Source organism: Silurus meridionalis, chromosome 24, assembly GCF_014805685.1.
Source record: "Silurus meridionalis isolate SWU-2019-XX chromosome 24, ASM1480568v1, whole genome shotgun sequence".
NCBI classification, from domain to species: domain Eukaryota; kingdom Metazoa; phylum Chordata; class Actinopteri; order Siluriformes; family Siluridae; genus Silurus; species Silurus meridionalis.
The window spans coordinates 16284772-16310215 of record NC_060907.1 but is presented as its reverse complement, the minus strand read 5'-3'; the positions used below and the strand labels follow the sequence as shown (position 1 = coordinate 16310215).

General features: G+C 38.8%; 1 protein-coding gene across 1 annotated transcript in view; it reads right to left on the bottom strand.

Annotated features, from left to right (window-relative positions):
* Positions 1–3070: 3070 nt before the first annotated feature.
* The window catches only part of brat1 (BRCA1-associated ATM activator 1), a 53036-nt gene continuing 30662 nt past the window's right edge, over positions 3071–25444 (bottom strand). The window contains exons 6-14 of the mRNA XM_046837580.1: positions 24009–24128; positions 23834–23922; positions 19479–19588; positions 18776–18956; positions 12700–12773; positions 12440–12524; positions 4523–4621; positions 4284–4435; positions 3071–4117 (exon numbers count right to left, since the gene is read on the bottom strand). Coding sequence (XP_046693536.1) covers positions 3362–4117; positions 4284–4435; positions 4523–4621; positions 12440–12524; positions 12700–12773; positions 18776–18956; positions 19479–19588; positions 23834–23922; positions 24009–24128 — 1666 coding nt within the window. The 3' untranslated portion in view covers positions 3071–3361. The remainder of the gene's footprint in view (positions 4118–4283; positions 4436–4522; positions 4622–12439; positions 12525–12699; positions 12774–18775; positions 18957–19478; positions 19589–23833; positions 23923–24008; positions 24129–25444) is intronic.

Here is a 25444-nt window from a genome sequence, read left to right as displayed (position 1 = left end):
TCCTATTCATGAGAATGACTTAATTTCATTAATTTCCTCATTAAAATCATCAATTTGCATTCTCGATTCCTTGCCTACAAGTTTCTTTAAACAGATAACTCCAGAGGTAATTGAACCTGTTTTAAAAATAATAAACTCTTCCATTAGCACTGGTTATGTACCAAAATCCTTCAAACTGGCAGTTATCCACCCCCTTATTAAGAAACCTGACCTTGACCCATGTCAGCTGTCCATCTACAGACCAATATCAAATCTCTCCTTTATATCCAAAATTTTAGAAAAGGTTGTAGCACAGCAGTTATGCTCACATCTATTTAGGAATAAAATTTTTAAATGTATCAGTCAGGATTTCAGCCTCATAATAGCACAGAGACGGCGCTAGTTAAGGTGGTAAATGACCTGTTATTGGCCTCTGATCAGGGTTTTGTCTCTTTACTTGTTTTGCTCGCCCTTAGTGCAACTTTTGACACCATTGATAAGACACTTGCTATACTACTATACTACTTGCTAGACTTGAGAACGTTGTTGGAATAAAGGGAACAGCTCTCTCTTGGCTCAGGTCTTATTTGACTGATCGCTATTAGTTTGTTGATGTTCTCCACACTCTCTGAGGTAAAGTGTGGTGTTCCTTAATGATCTGTCTTAGGCCCACTGCTTTTATCTTTATATATGCTGCCTCTTGGTGAAATTATTCATAAACATGGTATTCGCTTCCATTGCTATGCTGATGATACACAGCAAAGCCAGATGAGAGAGATCAGCTTAACAATGTTGAGAAGTGTGTAAAGGACATTAGACAGTGGATGCTTGATAACTTTCTTCTGCTCAACTCAGATAAGTTAGTACTTTTACTATGACCACTTGCAGCTAGAAGCAAACTTTCCGATTAAGTTGCATCTCTGGATGGTGTTTTTTCAATTAGTTTAGAATGCAGCAGTAAGGGTCCTCACTAGATCTAGAAAATATGACCACATCACTCCTGTTTTAATCAGTCTACACTGCTCCCAATCAAATCTCGCATTAATTATAAAATACTACTACTGACGTATAAAGCACTTAGCGGTCTCGCACCGCAGTATCTGAGTGAACTTCTGTACCAATATGATCCTCCACGCCTACTTAGATCAAAAGGTGCTGGCTATCTGTTGGTTCCTCAAATAATGAAGACTACAGCAGGGGGCAGATCTTTCTCTTATAAAGCCCCACAGTTATGAAACAGCCTTCCAATCAGTGTTCGGGACTCAGACACAGTCTCAGTGTTCCAGTTGAAGTTGAAAACATATTTATTTAGTCAAGCCTTTGATCAGTAGATTTTTTCTTAGGTAAAGGCTCAGATCCGGAGGGAGCATGGATATAGAGTGTTTGGTGAACTGGAATATTTGTATGCTGTCGTCCCCTCACTCTCACACGTTCACTCAGGTTTGCTGACGGTGGTGTGGTGGGTCGTTTCTTATTCCAGAGATCCCTCATGTCTGTGTTACCGTCTGGTTCTTCCTTTTAGTCATGCTGCCATAGCGAGTCTTGCCGGAGTCCAAACTGCACAGTGACATTAACTTTCATACAACAATAAAGACACTTAATAATCCATATCCTTCTCTTCCTGTCACCCCTCTTCTCTCTCTCTCTCTCTGTCGAGTTAAACATGATCCTGAGGTTCCAGTGACCATTGTTCCTGCCCCTCTCCCCTCCGTGGATCTTCCCACTTCGTCAAGGCCTGCCTCTGGATAGTGCTCTTCAACTGGAGGCCACTCTGTGCAGCTTGGGAAGGTTTCTCATCAACACTTTGAAATTTCCATGAAATTCCGGAGTAAAAACAGGCACTTTGAGGATGGATCAAATCAAATCAAATTTTATTTATTACATACACATACATACAGGGTACAACATGCAGTGAAATGCTTTATACGACGGTCCGGCATGAGGGAATAGGATGGGGAAAAGAAAAGGAGGCAGATAAATAAAGTATCAAGTATAAAAATCTATATAAAATAAAATATAGAGATATAAAGATATATGAAGATATATGCATGTGAAACAAAGAGAAAAATGTATATACAAAAAAAATTCTTGTAGCAGTAGACAGTGAAACAGTAAACAATGTGTAACAAAGTGTAAACAATAGACAATTTTTGTGGTGGGTTGTCCATAAAGTGTCCGTGTGTGGTATGGTGTGGTGTAAAGGTCCGTAAGTGTCCATGTGTGGTATGGTGTGGTATAAAATAAATATAAAGTGCACTTTGCTGTGCAAGTTCAGAGTTTAAAGTGTCGTGGTGCGAAAGGTGAGATATGTACAGAGAAGTGTGGCGATGGAGAGAGTGGGCCAGTTTTTAGATCCTGGGTGTTTCCTGGTTTAAACACCAAATGGCTTGGGGAAGAAGCTCCTCCTCAGTCTCTCTGTGTTCGCATTCAGGGAGCGGAAGCGTTTTCCTGAACGTAACAAAGAAAAGAGTTCATTGTTGGGATGGCTGAGGTCCTTCACAATCTTCCTGGCTCTGGTCCTGCACCGCGTGCTGCAGATGTCCTGCAGGTCAGGGAGCTCGGTGTGGATGGTACGTTCAGCTGAATGCAGACTGACGCAAATGACTAAAGTGTCCCTGTTACTTGTTGCATATTGATTGTTAAAGATTTAATTCATATCTAGATTTGTTTAAAGCTGCTATGTAAATGTCCATTGCCAAAAAGAACATTAAAATAAAACTTACTGGAACTCAAACAGAAACCATTGATTTGCCACCTTGAAGTTACTGATTAAGAACACATCCACATCCTGCCTCACACAAACATTTATGTTTACCTCATCTCTCTCTACTTCTCCCTCTCTAAATCTCACCACAACAGTCCTCCCCCAGTAGCCAGTTAGGGGCTAACCTATTTTTAAATATATTAATTAAATGAAAGCTTTTAACCATATTCTGTTATTTTGTTTTATAGTATGCACTATATTTTTATTTGCTGTTAACGTACTTAGTTTGGAGTCATTTTGTGCTAGATTCAGCAAAAAAAAACAGAATTTCCATTGACTGTAACAGGAATAAACTAAGATCTATGTACATAAGAGACAAACACATTGTGGGACTTCAGATATGTTTATTGAAATTATGTGCATGAATAATACAATTATATGTACATTTAAGAAGAATGTTTACCAATTTTCTAGTCATATTTAATCATAAAAACAGAGTCAATTCAGAGTCCATTGAAGACACTACCCCTTATATAATTTAATATACTAGACTAACAACTTTACAGGCCTTAGGTATTACATTGTTACTGGTCCTTTCCTGTTGAACTTAGTCATCAGTATACAATAATTACTGTCTTATTTAAATTATGACAAGTGGCTACTTTTGTGAACAAATTTTCAATAACAATCTGCAATATTCTCGTCACTCTCACTAGCCATAAATAAAATATCTTCCATTAGAGACTGAGGTGAATTTATCAGATGGTCACTACTTAAGGATAAAGTATGTTGCATCTGATCAAGGTCTAGTAGTTCGAATATCTGGCACAGATTCATCACTTTTGGAAATCCACTGTCAAGGTCACGATTGCCCATTTGCCTACAAGATGCTGTGTCTCTATTTTCTACACAATTAAGTGCAAGGGACTCTTGATTTTTGAGGTATGTGTGAAGCATTTCCTCATTCCAATTGTACTTCCATATTTCAGTAGTAAGATCTCTGTGGTCATCAACAGAATACTCTCTCATAAATGTTCTTAGCTTAAGCAGAAGTGAACAAGCTTTCTGAGAAACAGGTCTGTCACAGTCAAATAAGCATTTAAACAGAAACTCAAATACCCCTAGATTCTTCAGTTTGAGTAATGCCTGCATTATGCATGCACTTTCAGATCTTTGATAGATCTTCTGATTGTGACAGGGGCAATGATTTAGCGATTTGTCCATTAATACATCTGCTAACTCCAATGTGTGAACTTTAACCTCCCAGTCAAAGTCATTTCCAACAACCAACAACACTGAGCTAATAGACGGCTCCAAAGCAGTGTAAAAGTCTGGGCTTTTTAACCATTTAATGAAGACCTTCACTGCAGCACGGTGTGGGAAGCTCTGTGTATCTTGAGACAAAATGCTCAACAGCTGTGTCACAGCCTTTTCCTTAAAAGAAAATAAGACAAGAAAAAACTAGTGCATAGATCAAATGAAAGAGAATTTGTGATTAATAATGATACATTTGCCATCAATATAGGACTGGTAAGTGAACATGTAATTTGCAATGTCTATTTAAGAAAAAAAAAATATATATATACATTAAAATGTATACCTGTACGTTGCTACAGACATCAGATGTAGTTACTGCCTCTCCAAGAGCTACCACTGCACTGGCTTGGACATAGCCTTCTAAATCTGACAATGAGGTGAAGAGGACTGAGATCATGCCACTACTATGAAGAGTTTTGGTATAGTTGCTATAACCTGAACAAGACAAGAAGAAAAATAAATCACTCCTCCTGTTTTCAACTGGAAATTTAAAAGGGCTGGAAGTGATAATCATTTCTGTACCTTTGAGGTCAGCTGTGAGCTGTGTAATGAACTCTAGAGTTGAATCTCTCACTTCCCATCGTCCATCACATACATGTTTCTTCATTAATCCAAAGAGTTCTGGGACACACAAAAACCAAGATTGCTTTTATCTTCAAGAAATAATTTTTACATATAAAACACAAAATGAAATTTTCATTAAGGGAAAGCAGACGTGAGCTGTAATATTCTAGGGTTAAGGTTAGAAATTGTTGGTTTAACAGTATTACTGATGTTGGTGTGGTCTGAGCATTTGTTCTATAATCATAATGATGATGTAATTGTTTCATTATATTTTTAAGTGATACATTTATTTGATAAAGTCTGTAAAATAAATGCATCACTGTGTTTGCAGAGGTGATGAGTTAGTCAAGGAACATTGTTTTGTTGAGATTTGCTTTACTGCATTGTTTGGAGTCACAGTAACCCCAAAGATTACATTGTGAAAATTATCAATATAATTTTTAAATAAACCTTTTTTTTCTGTTAAAATGTTTCATCCAAAATAATATTATTACTTATGCATCAACATTTAAAGTTAATCAGGAAGTGCATTGCCAAAATAACAAAGCTAAGATTTGTGAAGACTTTGTACTGTATATTTTGTAATGTGTGTAGACTGTCTGATCATCTGGGCAAGTTCACATTTACTATGTCTATGCTATAAAAGTTGTTCACAACATTTTTAATGTTATCTATGACCAAGTAGCCACAGTCCACTTAATTTAACTTTCAAGTGTCTTTTTTAAAGCACAAACAGCTCTTTATATGTCTCTCTGTCTCTGCTGCTCACTACATCAGAGAACACTCACCACAACACAGAACCTTATCACTTGTTTCCAAATGATTTGGTTTGATTTGATTTGAATGCCTCTTGACCACGCCCCTCTACCACATTCCCCATCAGATGCTCAGAAATCGTGCAGTAAGTAAAATGTCTAAGTATAAAATATAAATATAGATAGATGTAAAAAAAATGCAAATATATTTAGATGTGCAAAAAAATAAAGTACATTTTGTAATGGAGGTATAACGGACCAAAAACAGTAGCAATGATTATGACAACGTGAAGTACAGTGTGCAGATGCAGAATAAAGACTTCTGGGATAGTGTTCATGGGCATGCTCGCATTGAGAAGTTTGAAGACGCTTCTTCTAAAACTCAAAATCAGCTATCAAAAGCACTTGCCTGATGTCATCAGACAAAACAGACAGTTACTGGAGTGACTAGGGTCCTTGGTGATTGGTGTTGTATATTTTCTGCAGAGAGGGAAGAGTAGTCCCTGAAATGCGCTCTGCTAAGCACACTACCCTCTGAAGTGCTTTATAGTCCTGTTTGGAGCAACTGCCATACCAAACGAAGATAAACTGAGTCATAATGCTTACTATAGCCCCAGTATAGAAGGTTTTCAGGATTACTGCTAAAGCCCTGAATTTCCTCAGCTGCCGAAGATGACAGTCTTTGTCTGGCTTTCTTTACGTAAGATTGTGTGTAAGCAGACCATGTCAGGTTCTCAGACATGTGTACTTCAAGGTATTGGAAGCTGCTCACACTCCCCACAGGGGTCCCCCACTGATCATGAATAAGGAGTAGCTTTTTTTTCTAACTTTTCCTGAAGTCCATCACTAGCGTCTTGCTTTTGCTGACATTCAGGGAGAGACGGTTATCCGGGCACCATGCAGTCACATCGTTGTTGAAGATGAGGCCTAGAACCACTGTTTCATGAGCACATTTGACTAGGAAGTAGAGCTGTGAGAGGGCACACAGTCATGAGTGTAGAGAGAATAGTTCAGGTGGACCAGGACACAAACTTGAGGGGCTCCTACACTCAGGGTAATGAAGTTGGAGGACTACCCCTACTGCTAAACTCAGGAGGGCTGCCATACAGTCGATTGCCCCACCCAATCCCCATTGTGAAAGGGAAAAGTCCTGAAGTGCCAGATAACAGAGATTGATCTTAACTTTGGTATCTTGCATGCAATAAAGCCTCTGGAGCAGTGCATGGTCCAAACAGAGAGTGAAGGCCCATCCCAGAAGATAGTATCAGAAGGTGCCCATTTGATTGCCAATCATCAATCTCTATAATACTCCTCATTCATCAGCTGCTCAAAATACTTCCTAGACCATTTAAGCACACTTCCCTTACTAGTCAACACAGTTCCATCTCCAGCTTTTATTGCTCTAACTTGCAGCACATCCTTCCCAGCTCGGTCCCTCTACCTGGCCAATCGGTACAAATCCTTTTCTAGTTCCTTAGAGTCTGACTTCTCCTACAGCTCCTCATATTCCTTTTCCTTAGCCACATCTCTTTTCACCTGCTGCCGCATCTCTGTGTACTCCTGCCTACTTTTCTCATCTCTCTGCCAATCCCAATTCTGTTTCGCCAACATCTTTCCAGATGTCACACCAAGTACCTTTTTAACTGTCTCCCTTATCACTTCTGCAGTAGTTGCCCAATCATCCAGCACTTCTTCACCACCACCAAGCCCCTGTCTGACCTCTTCCCTGAACCTCACACTACAGTCTTCCTCCTTCAGTTTCCACCATCTTGTTCTTATTTCAGTCCACCATCCAATGCTGTCTAGCTACACTGTCCCCTGCCAACACCTTACAGTCCCCAATCTCTTTCAGGTTGCATTTCCTGCTTAGTATTTAGTCCACCTGTGTGCACCTTCCTGAGATCTTATACGTCACCCTATGCTCCTCCTCCTTCTTAAAATATGTATTAACCACTGCCATTTCTATCCTTTTAGCAAAATCTACCACCATCTGCCCTTTCACATTCCTCTCCTTAAGACCATACGTACCCATCACCTCCTCATCACCTCTGTTCCCTTCACCAACATGCCCATTACAGTCTGCCCCAATCACTAATATTTCATTCCTAGTTACACCTTCTACCACTTCATCTAACTGACTTCAGAATTTTTCCATCTCACAACTCACTTGTGGCGCATAAGCACTGACATTATTTATCTTGTTCTTCTTTTGGCTTCTCCCATTAGGGGGTGGCCATGGCAGATCATCCGTCTCCATACACCCTGTCCTCTATGTCTGCCTCTTTCAACCCAACTAACTGCATGTTTTCCTTCACCACATACATAAACCGCCTCCTTGGTCTTCCCTCTTTTTCTCTTTCCTGGTGGCTCCATCCTCAGCATACCCCATGTCCCTCCTCTGCACATGTCCAAACTATCTCATTCTCGCCTCCCTCGCCTTGTCTCCAAAACGTCCTACATGCCCTCTAATAAACTTGTTTCTAATCCTGTCCATCCTCGTCACTCCCAACAAATACCTCAACATCTTAAGCTCTGCTACCTCCAGCTCCACCTCCACCTCCTGTCTTTTACTCAATGCCACTGTCTCTAATCCATACATCATCGCAGGTCTCACCAGAGTCCTATAAACTTTCCCTTTCATTCTTGCAGATACCCTACTATAACAAATCACTCCTGCCACTCTTCTCCACCCACTCCACCCTGCCAGCACTCTTTTCTTCACTTCTCTAACAAACTCTCTATTACTTTGCACTGTTGACCCCAGGTACCTGAACTCCCCCACCTTCTCCACCTCTTCTCCCTGCAACCGCACCACTCCACTGCCCTCCCTCTTATTCACACACATGTACTCTGTCTTGCTCCTACTGACTTTCATTCCCCTTCCCTCCAGCGCATACCTCCACCTCTCCAGGCTTTTCTCAACCTGCTACCTACTCTCACCACAAATCACAATATCATCCGCAAACATCATAGTCATTGATGGCTTTTATCATCATCCCTTAAACTTCCAGCTTAACGTTCATCACCTCTCTTTATCAACTCTCTTCACCTCCACTACATTCTTACTGTACTCTTTCTTTTGGATCACCCCTACACCATTTCTCTTTCCATCCACACCATGATGGAACAGTGCCTCAGCAAAAGTATGAGCTGTGATATTGCACATAGGCACCACTTCAAGGTAGCACATTGCATAGTCCACCAGAACTAACAAGTCCCAATACCAATTCTTTCGAAGGGGGCCCTAATTAAGGAAGCAGGGCCTCCCTATCCACCTGTGTCTTCCTGACAAACAGTAGGTCTAGTGGAAGTGGAAGCTTGTCTGGGTTAAGTTTGGCCAGCCATTCTTACACAGCAAAAAAAAAAAAGCCTCAGTTTAGAGTGGGGAATGGTGCTGTCACTGGAGTACATTTCTCTATGATGCTCTGAAATAATTTCCAGTCCACCATCCAGGCTTGGAGCAGAATGGGAGGCAGGTGACAAGTTCAATTTCACTTTTCAGTGTGTTTTTTAATGTACACACAGATCCTATATATATTGTTCTATCTCATGTTCTGTCTCTCTACCTTTTCTCCTTTCTGCTGACCACTGCAACAAAGAACACTTGTAGTCAAACCGCTCTCACGCTCTTCCCCCATTTACAAACCAGCACTTGGCCACACCCCTGCCACCACAATCAGGCTTAGTAGAAGTAAAGAAATTGAACTCTGCAAAAAGCTTGAATAGAGGTCTATGACCAAGTCAAAGAAAATTTAAAAGCAATTGATTGCTGCTTAAATTCTCTCAGCCATTCCTCAGTGCCAATCATAACCCAATCCCCTAGGCTTTAGGTTCACCCTTTGCTCCTCAATCTTTACCTGCTAGAAGTCAAGATTCTAATTTCCAGAATGTGGCAGTGTCATCTTAAACTCCACCAGCTTCAATGCTTATGTCTCAAATGCAAAACTATTGTTATCTGGTCAGTGCACAAGCATAAGTAGTGAGCGCTAACACTCTTCCAATGCCAAAACTTTCATTATTTATTAAAGATTCTTTAAAATTCAAAGACTGTTGACTATCTTTTAAAACATTAATTTACAGAAAACATATTAAGAAGAGTGAAACGCTATATTACCCAGGAAAGGTCGTGGTTGGACTGTGAGGAAAACCTTCAAAGGATTCTTTCTGCTAAACACCAAAGTAACATGTGATTCTGACTGGAAGCAATTGGAAATATGACCCATACATAATTTGGAGGTCCTTCACAGACAGGCTGTGTGGAGGATGTAAGAAAAGCTCTAAAGATGGCTGAACTAAGAGCTTATGGATCTTCTTAAGAGCTGTGAAGTGTAATACCTCACATCAACACAAAGTCCTCAATGACCAGATGAAACCACAAAGTGATGAAAGCCAGAAAAGCAAATATAGATTACACACAATTAAAAGAGTTTGTTGACTTACTATCAAGAGAAACACTTCTCAATCCTATTTCCTCAATACAACAGCTTAAAAGTGTGAAAAGAGGGAAACCAAAACTTAAACACAAGAACACGGTACACAAACATGGCACAAAACAGCATCAACACAGGCATGTGCCTTTTGTAAAAGAACAGGACATGCCTTAGTTAAGTGTAGAAGGTGCTGTGAGAAAACTGTTTAAGATCAACCAGTTCAACCACCAATGCAGCCAGACATGAAAGGCTAAATCGACAAACTTCCATGATCATACTAGTTTGATTTTAATCCACAAAATAGTTAGATCAACAAGTACTCCACAATGTGGCCCAAGAGCCCGATTCACAAAAGAAAAACGTCAGTTTGCAGCTATCCAAAACTTTAATCGGAATCATCACATGCTGTGCTAGAGTTATATGCGTTAAAGCAGTCAGCTGAACTACAGAGAAGGACACTTTGGTTATATCAAGTAAATCATCCAATAAATATAATCAAGGCACTTGAATTTAACTTCACAAATTCAAGTACAGATGATAATCCAGTTTCTCAGGAAGAAATTTTTTGAGAGAAGGTACACCATATTGTTTAATGTGTTCGCTCGTCTGCCTTTAACATGCAAATGAATGAGTAACACCCGATTCTTAATCCATAAGGTTAATAACATAACATAACGGTGGGGTTGACCATTCTTCCAGAAGCGCATTTGTGAGGTCAGACACTGATGTTGGATGAGAAGACCTGGATCGCAGTCTCCAATCTAATTAATCCTAAAAGGAGTTCTATTGGGTGGAGTTCAGGACTCTGTGCATGCCAAACAAGTTCTTCCACATCAACCTCACTCAACCATGGCTTAATGGACCTTGCTTTGTGCACTGGTGCACAATCATGTTGGAATAGAAACATTCCATCCCAAAACTGTTCCCACAAAGTTGGGAGCATGAAATTGTCCAAAATGCCTTTGTATGCTAAAGCATTAAGAGTCCTTTCACTGGATCTAAAGGGCCGAGCCCAACTCCTGAAAAACAACCCCTCATGCAGCTGCACAACCCCTTGGATGCAGCTGCTCAACCATGGAAACCCATTCCATGAAGCGCTCTACGCAAATGTTCTTGAGCTAATAATAATCCTCTACCACCAAACTTTACACTTGGCACAATGCAGTCAATCAAGTACCGTTCTCCTGGCAACTGCCAAACTCGGACTCATTCAACAGATTGCCAGACAGTGAAGCGTGATTAGAGAACACATCTCCACTGCTCTAATGTCCAGTGGCGGCGTGTTTCACACCACTGCATTCGATGCTTTGCATTGCACTTGGTGATGTAAGGCTTGGATGCAGCTGCTCAACCATGGAAACCCATTCCATGAAGCGCTCTACGCAAATGTTCTTGAGCTAATCTGAAGGCCACATAAAGTTTGGGGGTCTGTAGCTATTGACTCTGCAGAAAGTTGGTGACCTCTGTGCACTATGAATCTCAGCATCCACTGATCCACTCTGTGGTTTTATGTGGTCTAACACTTCGTAGCTGGGTTGCTGTCCTTCCCAAATGCTTCCACTTTGTAATACCACCACTAATAATTGACTATAGAATATTTAGTAGCGAGGAAATTCCACGACTGGACTTATTGCACAGGTGATATTTCAATTCTGCAAGCAATGCTGCTAATTATGCTATAAGGGGGTTGACTGCAATTCAGATAAGAGCTTCTAATTGGCTGAAATAACCAGATTTTCCCTGTTATAAGAATATTCCAAATGAAAAGGAAACAGTGACTGAAATAAAAATAACTGATTCTGGTTTGTCAGAGATTCAAAAGAGAATTCAGAAATCTTAAACAAGTCTTGAGTATATATATAAAAAAAAAAAAAAAGACATCAAGCAGGTGTAAAAACATACCTTTAATAGTGACACTAGATATGTTAGAAAAGCACACACACCTGATTGGTTTACTTAGAAAGATTGATGTATTTGAGGATGACATAAGACATAAGACATATTTAAATCTAAAGGACATTTGTCAAATTATTTCATAATCTTCTTTCAAAATCCACATTCTAAGTCAATGAGCAATTTTGGTGGAAGTGCATGTGGTGGTGTGTGAATAGTTTTGATGCACTTGTTTCATAATTAATTCATAATAACAAATTCATGTTAAAGGTTTTTGATTGATTTTTTAAAACAAAAATGTAAAGAAGAAAATTACAAATCCAAAATAATTAGGAAAATTGTTTAAAAAAAAAAAAAGAAATGCAATGTTTACGACTCTCATAAATCCAGATTTTAGTCACAATAGAACACAGAAAACATATCAAATGTTTAAACTATGGAAATGTTTTACATTGATGGGGAAAAAAATACTAAAAAAGTGTTACTAAAAAAACAACAACAAAAAAACCCAAAAAGCACATTGATATTGAATCATTCCTGTGTTGTTCTGCCATGCTCCTATAAAGTCATTAATTCCTGAAATCATTATTTAACGTATCTTCATGCTAATCTTTGCCAAACTTCTCTGAAACTCTTGATGAGCGACTGTTAGCCCTACTATGCCTTAACTCTGGCTTATGACATAATTTTGCATCATGATAACTCATCAAGTTATGAGGGAGAGCTTTGTGTGTATTGTGTGTGTGTGTGTGTGTGCATGGTGAATTGCAGCATGATAAATTCTCAGGAGTACTCACCATGTATAACTGTCTTCCATAAATCAGATGATGGTGAACAGATATTGAGCCATTTAAGAATGGCCTGATTTGTTTTCTTTAAAACCTAGAAAACAACAAACCTGTTATAATAAATTATTTTATGTCCTAAATAAATTCAACGCAGCCAAGTGCATGGACTAAAAAAATACTTAATTTGAAATAAACAAAACATGCAAATATTTGTAATAATCTAAGGAATGCAACAAAAAAAATTTGAACCACTCTGATTGTACACTTACTGTAGCATTAGAGTCCGGGCACTGCATATACTGCAGAAGAACAGTAAAAGCCTCCTGAATTAAGGCCACGCTCTCTATAAAATGACAAAACACAATCATCTGTATTATTCCTTTTAATTAGCTATTTACATTTACATTTGTGGCATTTAGCAGATGCCAGTTTCCAAAGCGACATACAAAAGTGCTTTGAGTCTCTATCAATGAATGAATCTACACTGGTACGCTAGATTATAAATAATAAATAAATAATAAATAATAAAATAATATAAATAATAAATAATTATTGACATCTGTGAGTGATGAGAAAAGTAGGCAGGAGTACAAGGAGATGCGGCAGCAGGTAAAGAGGGATGTGGCGAAAGCCAAGGAAAAGGCATATGAGGAGCTGTATGAGAGGTTGGACACTAAGAAGGAGAAAAGGATTTATACCGATTGGCCAGGCAGAGGGACCGAGCTGGGAAGGATGTACTGCAAGTTAGAGCAGTAAAGGATGGAGAGGGAAATGTGTTGACTAGTGAGGAGAGTGTGTTGAGAAGGTGGAGGAGTATTTTGAGCAGCTGATGAATGAGGAAAATCAGAGAGAGAAGGTTGGATGATGTGGAGTTGGTGAAGCAGGATGTAGATAGGATTAGTAAGGAGGAAGTGAGCAGCGATTAAGAGGATGAAGAGTGGAAAGTCGGTTGGACCAGATGACATACCGGTAGAAGCGTGGAGATGTTTAGGAGAGATGGCAGTGGGTTTTGACCAGATTGTTTAACAGGATTTTGGAAGGTGAGAAGATGCCTGAGGAATGGAGAAGAAGTGTGCTGGTACCGATCTTTAAGCATAAAGGAGATGTGCAGTCCTGCAGTAACTACAGGGGAATTAAGTTGATCAGTCACACCATGAAGTTATGGGAAAGGGTAGTGGAAGCCAGGCTGAGAGAAGAGGTGACCATCTGTGAGCAACAGTATGGTTTCATGCCGAGGAAGAGCACCACAGATGCCTTATTTGCTTTGAGAATGTTGATGGAGAAGTATAGAGAAGGACAGAAGGAATTGCATTGTGTATTTGTGGATTTAGAGAAGGCTTACGACAGGGTGCCAAGAGAGGAGTTGTGGTATTGTATGAGGAAGTCAGGTGTGTCAGAGAAGTATGTGAGGGTGGTGCAGGACATGTATGAGGACAGTGTGACGGCAGTGAAGTGTGCAGTAGGTAGGACAGACTGGTTCAGGGTGAAGGTTGGACTGCATCAAGGATCGGCCCTGAGCCCTTTCCTGTTTGCAGTGGTGATGGACAGGTTGACGGACGAGGTCAGACAGGAGTCCCCCTGGACTATGATGTTTGCGGATGAAATTGTGATTTGTTGTGAGAGTAGGGAGCAGGTTGGGAAGAGCCTGGAGAGGTGGAGATATGCGCTGGAGAGAAGGGGAATGAAACTCAGTAGGAGTAAGACAGAGTACATGTGTGTGAATGAGAGGGAGGGCAGTGGAGTTGTGCGGTTGCAGGGAGAAGAGGTGGAGAAGGTGGAGGAGTTCAGGTACCTGGGGTCAACAGTGCAAAGTATTGGAGAGTGTGTTAGAGAAGTGAGGAAAAGAGTGCAGGCAGGGTGGAATGGGTGGAGAAGAGTGACAGGAGTGATTTGTGATAGTAGGGTATCTGCAAAAATGAAAGGGAAAGTTTATAGGACTGTGGTGAGACCTGCGATGTTGTATGGATTAGAGACAGTGGCATTAAGTAAAAGACAGGAGGTGGAGCTGGATGTGGCAGAGCTGAAGATGTTGAGGTTTTCGTTGGGAGTGACGAAGATGGATAAAATTAGAAATGAGTTTTAATAAAACATTTCAGCGCATGTAGGATGTTTTGGTGACAAGGTGAGTGAGGCGAGATTGAGATGGTTTGGACATGTGCAGAGGAGGGACATGAATTATATTGGTAGAAGAATGCTGAGGATGGAGCCACCAGGTAGGAGGAAAAGAGGAAGGCCAAGGAGGAGGTTCATGGATGTGGTGAGGGAAGACATGCAGGTAGTTGGTGTGAAAGAGGCAGATGTAGAGAACAGGGTGGTATGGAGACAGATGATCCGCTGTGGCGACCCCTAATGGGAGCAGCCGAAAGAAGAAGAAGAAATAATAAATAATTATATTATTAAGATAAATCAGACTATAACTTAATTTTTTATTTTATTTTAACAACGCAAACTTGTTTCAGGAAGAGGTAAGTCTTCAACCATCATATGAAAATAGCCAGGGACTCCACTGTTCAGACATCTAGTTGAAGTTCATTCCACCACCTCGGTGTCAGAACAAAGAAGAGCCTTGAAGTATACTTGCTTATTACCCTGAGAGATGTTGGGCAGTGCTGGAGGATCTCAGACAGCGTAGTACAGTGTGAGGTGTGATGAGATGTCTGAGGTAAGATGGAGCTGGTTTATTTTTGGCCTTGTAGGCAAGCATCAGTGTTCTGAATCTGATATGTGCAGCTACTGGATGCTAGTGAAGGGAACGCAGCATTGGGATGGTGTGGGAGAACTTGGGCAGATTGAACACAAGTCGTGCAGCTGCGTTTTGGATCATTTGCAGTGGACAAATAGCTTTCAGAGGAAGACCTGCTAGCAGAGAGTTGCAGTAGTCCAGTCTCGAAAATAACAAGAGACTGAACAAGCACCTGGGCAGCCTGTGTGGACAGAAATAGTTGAATCCTTTGGATGTTGTAGAGAAGAAATCTACAATAACAAGTTACATTAGCAACATGTGAGGAGAAGGACAGTTGATTGTCCATAGTTCCCCAAGGTTGCGAGCAATGGCTGTTCAGAGGGTCATGAACAGTTATTCAGAGATCTTGAATCACCTGGGATGAACAGCAGTTTTGTTTTGATGGGGTTAAGTTTTAATTGATGAGCACTCATCCATATATTAGATATTTTTATCCAGATATTTTAGCCCTACTGCCCAGCCATACTTGGTGGAAATGTTTTCCACATTACAGCTGGAGGTTCAAATTCCTAATTCCTTATTTTTTTCCAGAAATATGAACCCCCACAAATGACTGACATTGCATGGAACAGCCTTCCAATTGATTTTTGAGAAACAGTCTTTAAATCTAAACTGACAAATATTTGTTTAGTCAAGCCTTTAGTAAATATATTTCTTTCTAAGATGAAGAAGATTTAAAGGGATCATGGTTATAGATTGTTTTGGTGAACTAGGAAGTTTGGATGATGTCACCTTTCCCTCTCTTGTGCAGGTTTGTTGACTGTAGAATGGCTGGCCACATTATGTCCTAAAATTCCTTGTCTGTTCATGTTCTCCTTTTAAGATATGATATCATAGGTAGTCTTGCTGTTTGCACTCTTAACAAATTGCACCTTAACTGTAACCATACATCCTGGCTTTCCTGGTTGAAGGTCCTTGAGCATGGCCCTTAACCCTCTATGCTCCAGGGGCACCATATCTATCTATATAGCACCAATTACAATGGCACCTGTCAATGGGTGGGATATATTAGGAAGCAAGTGAAGTTTGTAAAGTATCTCCAAAACAGCAGGTCTTGTGGTATGCAGTGATTAATAACTACCAAAAGTGGTCCTTAACCAGTGAACTTGCAAGAGAGTCATGGGCACCCACTCAAAACATAACTGATGCATGTGGAGAGTGAAGGCACAAATTGCTGAAAAGTTGTATGTTGGATAGAATATGCTTTGTATGCTTTCTTTTATTGAAATGCACATTGATAGAGTTGACAGATTGAAGACTGATAGAAATTCAGCAGTTTGGTATATACCAGTTAAGTTCTGTTGCACCAGAAATATTGTGCTTGCATAAGTATTCAACCACCACACATTAACATTTGGTCAAGTCAACTTTTGATGCAATAACAGCTTTAAGTCTTTTGGAATACATATGCCTCAGATTTGCTCACAGTCATTTCTGGCCCATTATGCTTGACAGATTTGCTACAGGTTGTTTAGGTGATGCCTGTCTACTGCAATTTTCAGTAGTCCCACAGGTTGTCAATAGGGAATTTGACTGGGCCACTGTAAGACATTTATCTTTTTGTTCTGGAGCCACTCCACTGTTGCTTTTCCCTTGTGCTTGTGATTGTCCTGCTGAAAAATAAAACTCCTCTATATTTTTCTTCTTCCATCACCCTTCATGCAAGACTAAGAAGATGCACAGACCCTGCTGATAAGAAGCATCCATTCATAATACATTTTTGTACAGCGTTTCTAACAGTCAACACTGCCCCAAATAAGCTTTATAGAGATTATAAAGTTAGAATTTATAAGTTTAGTGCTAAAAATGTATTTAATGTAGAACTGGAGCAGATCTGGAGGGATCATGGATATAGAGTGTTTGGTGAACTGGGATATTTGTATGCTGTCGTCCCCTCACTCTCACATGTTCACTCATTTTTGTTGACAGTGGTTGGTGGGCTGTCTCTTATCCCAGAGATCCCTCATGTCTGTGTTACCTCATGGCTCTCCCTTTTAGTTATGCTGCCATAGTGAGTCTTGCCGGAGTCCCCAACTGCAAGTGTACTTAACTTTTATACAACGATAAGGATACTTAATAATCCATATTTTTGTCTCCCTCTTACCCATCTTCTCTTTCTCTCTCTCTCTCTCTCTCTCTCTAACCTCTCTCTCTCTCTCTCTAACCTCTCAATCGAGTTAAACATGCTTCTGAGGTACCAGTGACCCCTCTCCTCTCCTCGGATCTGCCCACTTCGTCCCGCTTCTGGATGGTGTTCGCTTCGATTGGAGGACACTATGTGCAGCTGGGAATGGTTTCACATCAACGCCCTGGAGATCCATGAAATTAAGGAGTAACACAGGAGCTTTGAGGATGGATTTGGACTGTACTTAATGTCAACAGTCTCCTACACTGACTCGGAACCACAGTTTGCATTTAATCACCATCACTGCACTTTAACATTGATTAGCTGTAATTATTAGACATTTGGTGCCACCCAGATGAGGATGGGTTCCCTCTTGAATCTGGTTCCTTTCAAGGTTCCTTTCCTTATGCCATCTCAGTGAGTTTTAGTACTTTTGATGTGTTCCACACCATTGGATCTTAATGGACAGCGTCAGCTGTTTTTCTGTCGATTCTGCATGCGGTGGAGCTCGTCGTCAAGAAAGAGAACCCCAAATGGCTATTGAGCTTAGCAAATGAGCACACAAGAAAAAAAGGAGCTGACATTTTTTGGCACTTGTTTTTTGCAACTTACTAAAAAAAAGCTAAACGAATCTGTTATTAATGATATGGTGTAAATGTTGCATACTTTAGATATTCACAGTTCTAGCTCTTCCGGTTTCCCTGTTTGGATGTTGAATACAGACTACTGCCACCTGCTGGTATGGGAGTTATATTCGCTCACACAAGCACAGAATGTACTCACACGGTTTGCTAAATCAGATAGGCCTGACTAATAATCGGCCTAATTTGCAGCACACTCGGCATTAATGGGCCGGCCGATCAGTCAACATCTACTACAGATGTGTTTTTAGATGGCACTTTTTGAGTAAAGGCTTCATTCTTGTCATCCTTCCACACAGGCCAGCATTATACAGTGCTCTTAATAGGGTCGACCGGTGCACCTTCAACCCACTCCCAGCCACTGAGGTCAAATTGATGGTTCTGCTCTCTCTGGCTTCACTCACAAGTCTTATTCTTGTTAGAGCACTGTGTATTGAGGGACAGCCTTACTTGCCAGTGGCTGGGTAGTTTGATTCCTGGGTCATTCTTTTTTTAACAATGGGGATTTAATACAGAAAATGTCATAAAACCTTTACAAATTATAGATGCCAATGGGTTCTTGGTAAAATATTAACAAAGTTTTTTATTTCACAAATAACCCCCAAACCACCAAAAAAAAAGTGAATTGGTCAAATGTTTTAATTTTTTTGCATGATACTATAAATACAGCAGCATGTTGAACACTAAGAACAGCATTTGCATGACATGACTCTGTTTGCCGTGAGGCTACATAAGAAATACTCTATACTAAATATCTCTCTGAATTTTCCATCAGATTTTTTTTTTGCCTTGTGCATAAAGTATTTTTATAAAGAATATAAAATACATTTTCTTACCTGCGTAAACAGTTAGACCACCTAGTAGGTCGATACTGCACTGCTGAACCTTGTAACAGCCAAAAAGATGAGGAAATGTACCAGCCCCCAGTAAAGTGAAGGGGAGATGACCAATGCATATTCTCAAAAGTTTCATCACAGAAGTGGCAATGAGTTGAACAGGAACATTGGCCAAAGATTTCTTTCCAAAGAAAAGAAAGATATCAGAAAGAATACACTTAATTTGCTATTTTTTAAACAGGTTTTTCCTCCTCTAGTTTTGAATTTTCTGTTCTAAAAAACTGACCACAGGCATCTTTAGTATTAATAAGTCAAATAATTATATTAAGTATTAATACTATTATTATTATTTTTTTATTCTTAACCATCATCATCATCATCATAAAACATATTATTAGGACTCCTGAATTGGGAAAATTACAGCATAAATTAATTATTAATAGAAATATATAAACATAACGTTAAATAGATGCATAATGTCAATATTATATTAAATCGTATCGTTATACTCCCATATTGTCTAATGTTACGTTGTTTTTTTATATATAATTTCAGAAATGTCTCCTGAATAATAATTATATTTATTTTGTTACTGAGGATTACTGGAAAGCTATACATAGAACTACTAATTTTATTTATTTTTATTTTCTATTTAACGTGATTAGTATTTATTTCTATTGATAAATAGATATGTTCATCCTACCTTACAAATGGTCTCTGCTATGCTGGCCAGGCTCTGAGTGAGCAGACACACACATGTGGCCTTCTGGGATAACTGCTTCTCCAAGTGTGATATGTAGTCATGCAGCTTATCTACATTAACAAGAAAAGAAATGATGTCACTTTGGACAAACATTGATTTAAAAAAAGAAAAAAAACCAAAAAAACATAGTACATAGTAGTATGCATAGTAGGGGTACAACCAAAGAGGAACACATTTTCTGAAATAAATATATATTTTTAATATCTTGAAAAGATGTGCCAAACAAAAAATACAGATTTAAACTTGTTATTGATTTTTTTTTTTTTTAAATCAGAATCCACAAGACAAAACAAAAATGTGTTTTTCTTTTCCCTTATATTTGTAGCTTTGTCTTAAAACTGCATAAAAAAATCTGGGTTTCATGAGAAACAAGTGGTAAGGATTTCTGGTTTACAATATCTATTGCCAATACATCTAGTGGAATTAGGCAAATGTACTCACAGAATAAAGATTAAATACTGTATGTATTAGTAATGTTATTAGTCTATTAAAGGTGAAAGGGATCACTTAATCATTCGAGTATAAAAATAAACCTCAGGGATATGAAGCTAAACTGTTAGCAAGCATACAGTGATTGTGAATCCATTTCACCTACTTTGGTATAAATAAAAGTGACAAATGCAGGCAACAGAAAGACAGGTGGTGCAGGTGGTGGCCATAGAAAATTGGTCTCTCTTTATCCTTCCTGACTGATTTGTTTCTTGTTTTGTCAGGGTCATGTTTTTTTCGGACAGCTATAAAATAAAATACAACTTATACGGCTCACTGGAACCCATTTCACCATACAACAAGGCAATGAGCCAAAGCAGATGTCCAAGCTTTGTAACCAGTATAATTATATATACACACTAGCGCTCAAAATTAGAGAACAATTTATAAACAATTGAACAATTCTGAAATAATGTCATCTTCACTGCTCAACAGTTGAAGGAGTTTTTGTCCTGTCTATACCATACTACCAGAACACCTTTTCCTCAAAATAACTAAGGTTACAACAGTCAGCAATTAGTAGGAAGTGTACAGGCCTTTAGATCATGGCTGTATTAGATCAAAAGGGTGCTTCTACTAAATACTGAGCAAAGGGTCTGAATACTTAGGACCATGTGATATTTCAGTTTTTCTTTTTTAATAAATCTGGCAATTGTCAACAATTCTGTGTTTTTCTGTCAATATGGGGTGCTATGTGTACATTAATGAGGAAGGAAAATGAACTTACATGATTGCAATATAACAAAGAGTGAAACATTTAAGGGGGTCTGAATATAGCCACTGTATGTATGTATGTATGTATGTATATATATATATATATATATATATATATATATATATATATATATAGATAGATAGATAGATAGAGAGATAGATAGAGCAAACAGTGAACTTGAGTGTTATCCATTATAGAATGGCCTGCACAGTCATTGCCTCTAAATTTAATTAAACTGATCTGAAATTAATATTTTTGCCATATAAAAAAGTAATCAGGACCAGAGAAACTAACTGTCCGTATGCCAAGATTGTGTAAAGCTGTTATTCATGCTAATTGAGTTTTTTTCTATTAACTTATAGATATTTTTTGTCTAAGCATATCTTTATACTATCAAATTACCTAGTTTGTTGCATATAAACAAAAGGAACATGCATGTGTCTATCAATAAGAATGAAAGACTAGTTGGTTCCAAACTTTTGACAGGCATGGCACGCCATATGGAAATTTGGAAATTCCATTCCACGTTTAGTCCCCATTTGCTGTTATAATAAAGATGTTTCATTAGATTTTGGAGTATGATTGTGGATATTTGTGCTCATTCGGCCACAAGGGCTTTAGTGCAATCAGGTAATAACGTAGGTGAGGAGGCCTGGGGTGTAGTCATTGTTCCAAGTGTGGTAGTATTTCTCACTTGAACCAATAGAGAACCTAAGTCCAGCATCAGAACTATACTATACTTAAATGACTTGCCCTTGATCCAATTGTTTGATTAATTATGTGGGCATTTTGTTTACATTTGTTTGTAAAAAAAAAAAAAGTTAATCAACATTAACAACATGAACACTGAGGTAAATTAAAACCCTGTGGTGGTTAGAAGATTTTACATTTATTATAAAATCCAGAATGTGTTCTCGGCCTATGGTAAAGTCATTAATGTGATCTAAACAGAGTTGGTACACTACACTGTGTGCACAATTATTAGACAAGTGATTATTTTGATCATATCATTTTATCCATAATTTCCAAGTCAAAGCTGTATAAACTTGAATGATTATTGGATTTAATGCATATCAGGTGATGTGTATTTGTGTAACGAGGGAGGATGTGACCTATGGAGATCAACACCCTATATCAAGGTGTTCCTAATTATTAGGTAGATTCTTCTCCTCAGGAAAAATGGGCCAAAAAAAGAGATTTAACTGACTCTGAAAAGTCAAAAATTGTAAAAGGTCTTTAACAGGGATGCAGCACTCTTGACCTATCTAAGATATTGGGGCGTGATCACAGAACCATAAAACGTTTTGTAGAAAATAGTCAACAGGGTCGCAAGAAACGTGTCGAGAAGAAAAGACACAAATTAACTGCCAAAGATTTGAGAAGAATCAAACATGAAGCTACCAGCAAACCATTTTCCTCCAGTGCTGCCATATTCCACAACTGCAACCTACCTGGAGTGTCAAGAAGTACGAGGTGTTCAGTTCTCCGGGACATGACCAAGGTAAGAAAGGCTGAAACCCGACACATAAGTTGAAACGTCAAGAATGGGCCAAGAAATATTTGAAGACAGATTATTCAAAGGTTTTGTGGACTGATGAGATGAGAGTGACTCTTGACGGACCAGATGGATGGGCCCGTGGTTAGATCAGTAACGAACACAGAGCTCCACTTCGACTCAAACGCAGTCAAAGCAAAGCAGGGTGGAGGTGGGCTACTGGTATGGGCAGGTATTATTTAGGATGAGCTAGTTGGACTTTTCGGGTTGGAAATGGACTCAAAATCAACTCTCAGACCTACTGAAAATTTTTAGATGACACTTTCTTCAAGCAGTGGTACAGGAAAAAGTCTGCATCTTTCAAGAAGACTTTGATTTTTGGGTAAGACAACGCTCCATCACATGCATCAAAGTACTCCTCTGCGTGGCTGGCCAGTAAAGGCCTTAAAGATGAAAAACTAATGGCATGGCCCCCGTCTTCACCTGACTTCAACCCTATTGAGAACTTTTGGTCCTTCCTTAAGCAGGATATTTACAGTGAAGGTAAACAGTATACCTCTCAGAACAGTGTCTGGGAGGCCGTGGTTGCTGCTGCACAAAAAGTTGATTCTGACCAGATCAAGAAACTGACTGACTCCGTGAATGGAAGCCTTTTTTTTAACATTTTTGATTGACCAAGAGCACTGTAGTTGTACAATAACAAAATTAATCCTCAAAAATACAACTTGCCTAATAAGTGTGCACCCAGTGTATAATTAAATCAGTTGAACCTTTAAATAGTTACCGTATGTTTCGGACTATAAGCCGCTACTTTTTTCCCACGTTTTGCTTAAACATCGAAGCGGCTTAATTTATGAATTTTTCCTGGGTTTTTGCCGGTTTCACAAACTTCAAGACAAAAAACTGAACCCCATAACATTAGACCAATAAAAAATCTGAACGGAAATTAAAAAACGCATTTCACATGTGTTCTGAGCTGCACGGCATCGGGAGAAAAAAACGTTTTTTTTAAACGCGCGACAATGCCAAAAGATAAACTCCCGAGAGAAATAGTTCTAAAGGAAGACAGTGAACAATGACTTTCTTGGTCGGCTACTGTTTAGATACAAGCCGTTGTAACGCGTTGAGTCTGGGTTATGGGAGAGCTCGCTAACTCCAGTTGCAACAGAAATCATATAAGCACAGACAGGTTTCCAAAACTTGTGCTTTTTTATTTTTCTTGGCAACAGCGTTACGGGTTAGTCAAAGAAACTTAGAAATAAGCATCAGAATATAATAAACCCATAATCCTCGTCTTGAACACACGCAGTAACACAGGAAAAATGCAGTGACATGCTATTCCCAAAATACCGCTATGCTCCTAAAGAAAGCACAACATATTTCACCCGTTACACCGTGTGTAACGTGTCTTTCGTTAAAGCCTGTGTAAAGTTCGTTTCAGTGTAGACAGTGTAGGCTTATTTATGTTCAAAATAAAAATATTTGTAAAATTCAGCCGGGCTTAGATATGGGTGCGCTTTATAGTCTGGAAATTACGGTAATGCTTTTATTTTTGTGATAATCGATGCAGTAGTGAATAAAATGTACATTTTGCACCTGGTTCATGAAGATCTAGAGGGGATGCAGTGGCACACAGTAGAGGAAGGAGGATTATATCTGTGGCTTTCCGTTTTAAAACCTCAGAGCTAGAAAAGAACAAAGAAAAGGAAAATTACTGATGTTAACACTGTTACCTTTTTAAAAATAAGAAACATATATCATCTATAGTCACCAGTCTTCCACTTGCAAGATAACTGCTGCACACTGCACAGATTCAGTTACACTTCTTGAAAACAACATGATGTCCAGCAGTGTTTCTACTCTGCAATCAGGATGGATAAAAATGGAACTCCTGTGTTATAAACAAAGCAAAGTATTAAAAGTATGCGCTATTTTCTGGCATTGCTAGAAAAACAAACTTTTGCCTTCTTTGCAAGAGAAATGTTAGTCTTGTAGAAAACAAATTTTTTTTTTTTGTTTTAAAACAAAATTAATAAATAATCAGCTGGAAGTGCCACATAGTATGAAATAATGCAGAAGCAAAAAAAAAAGCAGAGGTGGAAAGTAACACATTATATGTATGTTACTGCAGTTGAGAAGTTTATTTTGTGTACTTTACTTTTTAAAGAGTTTTTCAAATCTGTAATTTTTACTTTGAGTAATTTACCTTTATTTTTATTTTAAGTAGAATACAAGAAAATAAATCGTGTCCCAGATGCTACTGCAGTAAAAAATCACAAGGAAGACACTAGTGGTGCAGACACTGCTTAAACGCAAAACCCCATTAAATTCTGCTAAAAAGAAATGAACCCCTTTCCATATTTAAGTAATCACTTTGAATTTAAAGAAAGGCAACATATTATACAGTACAAGAGATTGAACTAGCAACTTATAAAAAGTTCACCACCCGTTTATTTGTAAATATGGATATGAATTTATATACAATCACAAAGTGAGTTGTTTTGACATACTTATTCCTAATCAGCATATTACCAATAGCATTCAGCACTCTTCCACTTTGCAGGAGTAGAGTGTGGAACAGAAAGACACAAAGAGAAATACACTGCTGAGCACAGGGACAACAACACAGCAATAAGTTAGACTACTTATAGGAGGATAAAATTTGTTTCGGTTGTATTGCTGTCCCCGTCCTCTGTAGTGTTGAGCATTGCCTACTGCAGGGAATATTCTGATTAGGCATAAATACCTCATAAAAACCCACTTAACAAATTCAGTGGTTGGTTTGTTTTTAAAAAAATGTATGGGATGGTCTAAACCAGGGGTGGCCAACCAGTCAGAGACCGAGAGCCACATTTTTTGACTGTGTTATCGCAAAGAGCCACATCATACACATAGGCACACATGAACATCACCCATCCCTTCCTCTTACACACACACACACACACACACACACACCTCGGCTCAGCCAGATTTATTGTAAATGTCACACACCAACATAATGACAGAAATTGACTCCTACAGTTCTAAGACCACAGGACAGTCATTTTCAACAATGAACATTGTGTGCACTGCCTTACACATAAACTCTGTTTAACCAAGTCCACAAACAAAAATATAATAATTTACAATACCGTTTTTCTTTTACTATGCATGTTACTTAGTGGGACTTTTGGCATTTCTTGCCTTGAACAATCCCCTGCAAATCTG